The sequence below is a fragment of the Penaeus vannamei genome, chromosome 25 (assembly GCF_042767895.1).
Source record: "Penaeus vannamei isolate JL-2024 chromosome 25, ASM4276789v1, whole genome shotgun sequence".
Classification (NCBI taxonomy): domain Eukaryota; kingdom Metazoa; phylum Arthropoda; class Malacostraca; order Decapoda; family Penaeidae; genus Penaeus; species Penaeus vannamei.
Genome location: NC_091573.1, coordinates 4,887,644 through 4,897,643, shown reverse-complemented (window position 1 = coordinate 4,897,643; position 10,000 = coordinate 4,887,644). Strand labels below are relative to the sequence as shown.

General features: G+C 41.3%; 1 protein-coding gene across 1 annotated transcript in view; it reads right to left on the bottom strand.

Annotated features, from left to right (window-relative positions):
* Window positions 1-3,239: 3,239 nt before the first annotated feature.
* Bx42 (Puff-specific protein Bx42) overlaps window positions 3,240-10,000 on the bottom strand; it is an 8,537-nt gene continuing 1,776 nt past the window's right edge. Inside the window, exons 2-9 of the mRNA XM_070139023.1 lie at window positions 9,180-9,339; window positions 7,924-8,136; window positions 6,936-7,073; window positions 6,422-6,591; window positions 6,055-6,124; window positions 5,358-5,552; window positions 4,700-4,881; window positions 3,240-4,556 (exon numbers count right to left, since the gene is read on the bottom strand). Coding sequence (XP_069995124.1) covers window positions 4,019-4,556; window positions 4,700-4,881; window positions 5,358-5,552; window positions 6,055-6,124; window positions 6,422-6,591; window positions 6,936-7,073; window positions 7,924-8,136; window positions 9,180-9,339 — 1,666 coding nt within the window. The 3' untranslated portion in view covers window positions 3,240-4,018. The remainder of the gene's footprint in view (window positions 4,557-4,699; window positions 4,882-5,357; window positions 5,553-6,054; window positions 6,125-6,421; window positions 6,592-6,935; window positions 7,074-7,923; window positions 8,137-9,179; window positions 9,340-10,000) is intronic.

Genomic DNA, 10,000 nt, shown 5'->3' with positions numbered 1-10,000 from the left:
TGTATGGCATTCATCGATTACGAAAAGGCATTTAACTCTGTACAAATACTAGCAGTATAAGAAGCTCTTCGTAGACAGGGAGTAGAGGAGGTATACTGTAAAATATTGGAAGATATATATATACAAAGATGAGACAGCAACCATCAAGCACCACACGGAAACCGATAAAATACCAATTAAAAAGGTGTTAGACAGGGCGACACCATCTCACCAAAAGTATTTGCAGTTTGCCTCGAGGAAATATTCAAGAAACTAGAATGGGATTTAAAGGGTATCAAAACAGGAGACGAATACCTAAACAATCTAAGATTTGCAGACGATATTGTTCGCTTCAGTGAATCAGCAAAAGAAATGCAGCAATTATTATAAGATCTGAATAGAAAGTCTGAAAGTCGGCCTCGGGATACACAAGAAAAAGACTAAGGTCATGTTCAACAGTAGAGTTCAATTCGAACAGACACATGTACAAGGCGAAGTGCTAGAGGTAGTGGACAAGTATATATATCTAGGGCAACTCGTACAGACAAACACATCTAGCGAGGAGGAAATATAGCGACGCATCAGGCGCTGAAAGGTTTAGAAAATGGTGGTTTAGAATTCGTACCTGCAGGAGAGAACGACCTCTGGGCTTCTCGGTTTTCTGAAGATATGAAATCGGTTTCTGAAGATATGACCTCGGTTTCTGAAGATACGACCTCGGTTTTTGAAGATATGACCTCGGTTTCTGAAGATATGACCTCGGTTTCTGAAGATATGACCTCGGTTTCTGCTGGCCGGGCGTCCCACTCCTCCAGCTGCGGCCGCCCACCTCGAGGAAATGACCCCTGGAGGAGACTGCACGCCTCGCCTCTCGGGACTGAGGTTTCCACGCCAACACCCACACAGTATGCGCGGTGTCGTTCTCATTCTGTCGTACTTATTCTGGTTCTAAAGTCGGAGATTTATTGCGATTTTTTCTCACCAGCGTTTTTTCTTTCTTTCTTTCTTTCTTCTTTCCTTTTTTTAAAATGCGTTCTCTTTGTGTGGTTCTAAAGTCCGAGATTCATTTTTTAAATAATTTTTGTACCTGCGTCGGCTTCTGAATGTTTTATTATTATTATCATTATTCATAGGGACAAAAAAAATGGTGAGATATTTATCGTTTAAATTCATGACGTCACTGGCATTATCATGTCCACTTTGGGTTTAATCAATATAGCAAACTATCTCTGAAAACATCTCGTCCTTTTAACTTCCTAATTATGAGTTTCATAATACTGTTTCCTTAACTTCCCATCTCGCCAGTTTTGACATTGATATTTCCAAAAATTCGCTAGAATGGACTTTAAGAACCGCTAGATTCAAGCGGAAAAGCCCTCCCCTAAAAAGAGAATTTTTTAAAAAATCGCTAAATATAGAGTTGGCTTTTAAAAAAAATTCCAGCTAGATCTTAACTCAAAATCGCTAGCGTTGCCATTCTATCAGGAAAATCGCTAGAAATGGCAACACTGACTCTCGCCCCACCCTACGACTCCTGCCGAACGAAAACGACCACCAAACAGTCGTTACTTGGGCATGAAAACTGTAGGACCTGCCCCTTGTTTAGTCGTGGCTACTCAAAACTTCTATAGATAGATAAACAGGTGGATAGAGAGATAGATAAATGGATATAGATATATGTATATACTTACATATACATAAACGTACACATACATATTCATAAAGGTGTGTTTGTATGTATGTTTATATATATATATATATATATATATATATATATATATATATATATATATATATATATATATATATATATATATTATAAATTCCTCTTTTCTCGCCAGAAATTTTTAGTATTTGTGTTTCATAATCAAACCCCCTGTTGCCTATTCCATTTTCTCCTTCTATCATCATTAACATTATTTAGTCTCTCCCTTTCAGTCCTTTCTGAAGTCATCATTCTGTTTTTATTTTTATTTTTTTCTTAATACTCAGTCATACAAAAAAGCCCATAAGTTGGTCATCAAATACTTTGGCCTTTGGGGTCTCATTCTTACGTATGTATGTATGCATAGACTTAAACACACACACACATACACACAAGTATACATACATACATACATACATACATACATACATACATACATAGATACATACATACATACATACATACATACATGAAGGTGCGGTAGCCGAACGGTTAGAGCATCTGACTCTGCCGTAACAGTCTTTGACTCGACAGAGCTCGACGGTTCGAAACACGGCCGCAAGTTGCTCCTCTGGGCAAGGAACTTCACCTCGATTGGTTACAGGTATTCCAGTGGATAGAGGGTGGGGGTGGGGGGGGGTCATGAAAAGAATACCTCCAATATATGTCGCTGCGTGTCGTAAACAGCAATGAGAGCTCCTACCAACTCGCATTGATGGATATCGGTAGTAGGCGGAATTGAGGGGGTGAGGTTGTGTTGAGAGGGATTAGGAGGGAGGGGGGTAGGGGGAATATGAGCAGGAGGGGGATGGATATCGGCAGTCACTTCGAGTATGGAGGGAGCAGGAAGTGTGGGATTTTGTGTCTCAAGCATATAGTTTTGGATATCTTCCATATTTTCTGCAGTGGAGTTGGTTGGAGAGTTTTGTGAGACGAAAGTTCTCTTATGAGGGGGGAAAGAGGAGACTGGTGTTTGAGGAAGGAGGGTAAAGGTAGGTAAAGGTGAGTGCGTAGTAGGGGAAGAAGGGGTGGAACGTTTAGTGAGTCTGCTGCGGGTAGTGCGGGGAGGGAGAGGGGATGGTGTTGGGGCTGTAGTTGAAATTGGAGAGTCTGGGATTCGAGTAGCAAAAGAATTTGACTAGGGGAGGTAGAATGTTGAAGTGGAAGTGGGGAAGTAAGTAGGTAAATTAGTCGAGTCGAGTGCTGAGGTCCTAGGCAGGGGAGGTCTCTGCATTGGGTCTCAGTCTCCGTCTCCTAAGCCCCCCCCCCCCAACAACAACAACGGGCAAGGGAGAGGGGGGGGGGGGATTTACTTTCAAATATATTCCAAATCCTTCTATCACACCATTATCATCACATCACGCGCATTCTAAGAATAATTGTTATTACTTGGATTACTCGTACGTAGAGACTGAAATTGTTAATTTCTTTAAATTTCCGCCTTCTATTTCTGTTTTTGTTATTCCGATTAAAAACGTAATTTTTAAAGGGAAAATTAATATCAACCGAACATAAATAACTATCCTGAAAAGGATTGCGAAAGAAAACATGCACGATACTTAAAACATTTTATTAAATGGTTTACATTTGTACACCAGTGTTGATTCTCTCAACGAAAAAGAAAAAAAAATTGCCTATAGCAGGTGTGACGTCATCAAACCTAAGGACGATAGGAAGGCGATAACCAACCATGTCCTGTTACTTCTTAAACTTTGGCTTAATAGTAAAGAAAATGAATTTACACAGCAATTAAAGGAAAACGAAGAAGACAAAAAATAAAGTTTAAAACAACTGCACGAAGAACTACTTCCACCTTATCCTGTTGTACAGATACTGAAACGTCACGGCAGGTCGAGTCCAAGGACGTGGGACAAAGGAAATACACGGAGAACAAGACAGAAGACTAAAGAAATGCAGACGATGAAATACGAGTAGAAAGCAGCCTTACACTTCATAGAAAAACTTCTATAACAATGATACCCTTTGTATAAAGTTCAACTGTCTTTAAGACACTTTATGCAGTATTCAACACCTCGCCCGAGTGACGGCGGGCTATTGACAATGGCAGTAGTGAACAATTACACAGTCCTCGTGCTCCTCCGTCCCGGCAGCCGCGTAACTGCTCATTGAAAGACTCGGCCAGCAGCCTCCTCTGAGCCGCTCGGGAAGCATGCATTGGGTGGTGCTCGGGGACCTCGCGGGGCGGAGACGTCCCGAGCCCGTCTAACACAGTCATGCTAATAATAGCGACAATATTAATGGCGGTAATGATAGTAATTAAAAAAATACTTTCTAGCTACACGAGCCCTCCAGCGCTCGCTCGCGTCCGAGCACCTAGTCCCTCTTCCTCCTCTTGTCGCGGTCGTCGCGGCCGCGGTCCTCCCCGTCGGCGTTCCTCTTGCTAGCCTTCTTAGCCTCCGTCAGCAGACCGATCACGCCGAACAAGTCATCCTCCTCCTTCTCGTCTCCGGCGCCGGACCGCTGGAACTCGACGGGGCCGGTGCGGTTGGCGCTGGCGTCCGCCCCCGAGAAGCCGCGGTCCGCCACGAAGCGGTTGGTGGACATGAGCGTCTCCAGGTCGGCACCGTACTCGTTCTCGGCCGTGCGTGTCGGCCGGTACAGGCTGGAGCCCAGGTTGCTCTTCCCGCGCCACTGCCGGTCGTACACGTTGTAGGACTCGTCATCGCCGAAGCCGGAGTCCATGCCGCTCTGTTGGTTGAACAGCCGCTGGTCGAACTGCGCCTCGCCGCCGCTGGCCGTCTTCTGCGGCAGCCCCAGAGCGATCTGCTCCGTCACGTCGCGCTCGCGACTCGTCAGTTTGCCGCGCTTGTCAGCCGCCGAGTTAGCGATGGCGCTCTCCCTCTTCCTGTCGCTGCAGGTCCAAGAAAACAGGGAGGCATTAGGATAATGCTGTTAAGACCCAATGAGCTGGAGTTTGTCTTTCCCAAAATTTATATCAAATTATATATTCTCAATAATCAATGATCCTAAAAGTAAGATAAAATCCTCCCTCACCGCGAGCGATCCTGTCGCAGCTTCTCCCTCTCCCTCTCGGCCTCGTCCACCGGTCCAGCCGCAGCAGGACGAAGGCCAGCGTTTTCTTCACGAGCCTTCTTGGCCAACTCCTTGAGGTTCTCCTCCTTGCGCACCTGTTCCTTCGCCTGCAACTTCTTCTCGATTTGGGCTCGCATCTCCACCTGCACAGTGTAAGAAAAGGTGGTTACTTGATTACTTGGAGTAAGTTTAAGAAGTGGCTCATGCGAGGGCTGTCAGCACGCAAAGCTTGCATTGTATGAGGGATAAGGAATCAAATAGGAGACTTTTTATGACTTCATGGTTTAAGGAAAGCATGGCAGAAAGATAGAGATATGCTAAGGCTTCCAATGTACTCACTAAGAAGCAAAATAGCAGGCTCAGATATGCCTCACTTAAAACACTATCAATGCTTATGTCTTGTCACAACTCCACTTCTGTTCATGATAAATGACAGTAATATCTTTTCTTGCGACAAGAGCAACAAGACATACTTGAAACACAACAGTCCCATTTATCTAAAGAAATACTGACACTTAGAGGACTACCTTGTGTGAGAGCACTATCTAAATTCTTTCATCACCAAGAATAAAACAAAATGCAGAATACCATGCATCTGCAAATAGCTGCAGTGACTCACCTGTTCTCGCGCCTTTCTATCGGCAATGTAGAGGGCCTCAGCCAATTTTGCAAACTTTTCATTGATGTGAACTGACTGCAACCCTCTGCCATCAGCCGCCAGACGCTTGTCAAGGGGGATGGTGTAACCCTTGGCGTTCTTCCAGTTACTAACGCAGGGTGGTATTCTCCACTCTTGCTGTTCTTTGACTGTTACCTGGGAACAAAAATAGAAAGGAAACTGAGCAAAGAGGACACTGAGGTTTTAAGAATAAGGGTGTACAGTTAACTTGCAATTCAAATACTCAGGATAAACCATGGCCAATATATATAAAAAAGGAAAGTAAAATTCAGAAATTACAGAAGTGGAAAAGCCCATCCTCAATAGGAGGATACTAGAAAAAAGAGGAGAAAAGAGAGAAGAATACACAAATGCAAGCTCATTCACTTACATACATTACTTCTCTACATATATGATAGGAAAAAAAATCCACAGTAAGGAAAGAAACAGAAAGAAATATCACCTTGTTTCTTTATCAACATCAACGTTTTCCTTCCATTTTTACACATTAAAACTGCATTACTCTAATAATAACTTCCCACCCAAAGTTATGCAAACAAACTGAAATAAAACCACACACAAAGTTCCTTTTTCAAAAATTGTAAATCTGCATCTACATCCACCTACACATGAACTTATATAGCAGCGCATGACTTACCTTCCTCGTTGGCGAATGCATAACAGGTGCTGGTGGGGAAGGAGGCCCTCGGGGGACTTTCTTGTTGATCCTGTAAAAGACATTCAATTCAATCAAGTGTTAAATAACTTTCAACACACAAGGGACTTATGCATGCACATATTTCTGCACACATATACACATATATAAACTTACACATCCTTATTCTCACTCTCACTCTCTCATGCAAATATGACATTCCATCCACAGATTAGACACAGACAAATACATCCAATGAATCAAAGAAAAAAGAAAGAAAAAAAGAAAAAACGTTAAGAAAACACACAATATATTAACAGCTTCAAAATCTACTACATCTACAACTACAACTACTGCTACTACTACTCACTTGAACTTGGGTGGTTCCATGGGGTCTTTTGGCTGCTCAACCATGCGAATGACGCGCTGTGTTGCACCCGAGTTAAAGGAGACGCCTTGTTGTGATGGAGTGTAGCGGATGTACTGGGCTGGGGCTTGCTTCTCTGCACATCTAACTGGCATTGCTGAAGATATTTTGCCCTGGAGAGTGAAGTGAGAACTTGTTAAAAGAATATGTAAAGCCTTCTGATACGGGGGAAAAAACAAAAAAAAAAAACACACACACACACACACACACACTAAGAAACTTGTTAAAAGACTATGTATTTCAAATCTATGTGGGATGTTTATACTTCTTGCTAATCTATTTCAGAATACAAATTTATTAATCTACATTCATGATCCTCCAACAAGTTTTTCTTTTTCTTAATCAGTATTAAAATGAAAATTCTAATAGGTTTCAAAGGACAGATTTTCATTTATAGTTTTTCCAAGACAGTTTTCTTCCCGAATCTATACACCAAAGAAGTGATTCTGGGTCTCACCTGCGTCAGTTTTTCCAGTGCCTGCCTCGTCTTCTCGGTGTTCTCTTCAATCTCCTCCATCGAAGGTCGCTGGAGCTCAGGGTCATCTTCTGAGGTGATTGCTGAAGGAAGCAAGTCTGTCAGCTTGGAGTACACAATCTGGAAGTAAATCCATTGCATTAGTGAACAATCATAAATTAGTTAGGACAAAAATAATGTTTACTAATCAATTATATATGGATCAAGAAACAAAATAAAAGTGTTCAAATAAGTTATATTTCCATTCCTGGTAAATCATTAGTTCATAAAAAAAAATTAAAATGTGTATCCAGTTCGTACTGACATATAAGCACATCTGTGTATATAATATGAGAATTTTTCTGATTCAATATCTGGCAAAAAGACTACCCAATGACAATCTTGAACATCTTTACTGTTCAAAAGAATAAGCAAACATCAATTTATAGAATTTGATTTGAAAAAAATGACTAAATTATACTTATTTTCCTCACTGATTACAAATCTATTCTCTTCTTTTTAACTTGTTGACCCTTTAAGCATGTGCATATGTGTATTGGCACCACTGTTGTTTAGTTTGTTTACTTTTGTTTACACACAGAAGGCTCACCTCCTTACATATATTCCATGATTTTTCTTGAAGAAAAGTTATTTATTACATCTATTATCAATACTAATAATGTTATACTAATAAGAATCATATAAAAAATGACAGTTAATAAAGTGTATATAATAACAAATATAAGTTTTTTTCATGGAAAAGAGTAGGTAAACAGGTGATATCTGGTAGATCTAGTAACTGTCACTGGTGACTAATCAACAAAACAATATCATGGAGCACAGTGAATGTACACAGTGCCTGTTGATTAATGATAGCTTCCCCATTCATAAATTCAATCTAAAACACAAAATCAACAATGACAAAACCACCTACATCAACCCTAATGACCTCATAACCAAACAGTCCTGCTCAATTCGTCAACAATCTCACCTTGTCCTTGGAGTGGCCCTGCCTGGCTATGACGTCGTACTTGACCTTGCCCTTGTCATCCAGCTGGACAGCCAAGGCATTGGACGTCGAGCCTCCACTCCCACCGCCTCCTCCTCCTCCTCCTCCTCCTCCACCGCTGTCCCCCCCCTTGCCCATGCCCAGTGGGTACTGTGCTACATGGCACTCGGGGAATGCCCCTCCATCTCCAAAATCCTAGAAAGAAAGAGGCACAAATGTATATTTTATCTCTGAAGAGTTGTTGCACAATATATATATATATATATATATATATATATATATATATATATATATATATATATATATATATATATAAAATTTAGAGTTTGTATTTCTGTCTTTTAGTAACTCACTTCACAGGAGTTGCTAATGCTAAAGAGGTTTTTAATTGCACGCAGAGAAATTATATAATATATAGTTATCATACAGGACTATGGGAATAAAATAGGGGCCTAAAAAATTTTCTTTTAAATTACCAAATGTTACGCTAAGGGCCTTTTTCTCTTTATATTGAAAGAAAGAAAGAGAAAGAAAGAGAAGAAAGAAGGGAAAAGAGAGAAGAGAGAAGAGAGAAGAGAGAAGAGAGAAGAGAGAAGAGAGAAGAGAGAAGAGAGAAGAGAGAAGAGAGACAGAGACAGAGACAGAGACAGAGACAGAGACAGAGACAGAGACAGAGACAGAGACAGAGACAGAGACAGAGAGAGAGAGAGAGAGAGAGAGAGAGAGAGAGAGAGAGAGAGAGAGAGAGAGAGAGAGAGAGAGAGAGAGAGAGAGAGAGAGAGAGAGAGAGAGAAACTGAGAGAGAGAGAGAGAAACTGAGAAAGAGAGAGAAACTGAGAAAGAGAGAGAAACTGAGAAAGAGAGAGAAACTGAGAAAGACAGAGAAACTGAGAAAGACAGAGAAACTGAGAAAGAGACTGAGAAAGAGAGAAACAGACTGAGAAAGAGACAGACAGACAGACAGACAGAGACAAAGAGATAGAGAGAGATAAAGAGACAGAGACAAAGAGAGACTTACAAACACACAGAAACAAAGAGAGAGAATAAGACAGACACACAGACAGAGAGAGAGAGACTTACAGACACACAGACAGACAGAGAAATACAGAGACAGACAGAGACAGCACCAGAAAGACAGAAACAAAGAGAAAGACAAAGACAGATAGAGAAAGAGAGAGAGAGAGAAACAGAGAACAATTTCCATCCACTCGATACCCCCTGACATCCAAATCCCTGACCTCCTGAGAGCGTGGAATCCATCCTTTTCTGTGGCCATATGGAGGAGCTGCCCTTGACGCTGTGACCAAGGCTTGTTGCTGTTGCTGCTGCTGTTGGTGTCTCCGTCTGCGGTCTTCACTTTCTCTGTCCCACACTGGGGCACTCACAGGAGGTAGAATGCTGGGGGAGAGGAGGAATCCTTATTTGATATGCTAATTAGATTGATATTCCTGGTTACTTCCACGGTCTCTCTTGGGATGAAGGTACCATAATGTTTCTCAGGCTGGCTACAAGACTACTGAGAAACATTCTTTTTACTTGAAGAATTAATAGCCACTAATACTTACAACATGCAGTCTTAGGCATGCATTACAAATATCAGATAGCATTAATTTATTAGGAATAAGTTACCAAGAGCGGCACGCAGAGATAGATAGACTCCACCATCATAGAGAATGTAAGAAATAGATTAAGGAGAAACATAGTTTAAGCTGCAGTGGCCTCATATTTACCAGTAAATGACAAAAAACGTCCACTGAAAGCATTGCTCAGAAACTAATTCTACAAAACCCTCTCACAGCCAGAGTTCTTAATATCCATTATCTATAAGTTGGCACAATGTGCTAATAAATGGAGGACACAGAGGGGCTTGCCCCCTTGTCTAGAGAATAAATAGACAATAGAAAAGGTCAGGTTGGGTGTCTGGGTTCACATGATACCCTGGTTTTGGGACTTATTCTCTGGATGGTGGGTTGCTCTCGGTAACAATTATCTTTTATTGTATTATATACTAGTGTACAATATCTATTTAAGTCACAGAAAATAAATAATCATATACTCG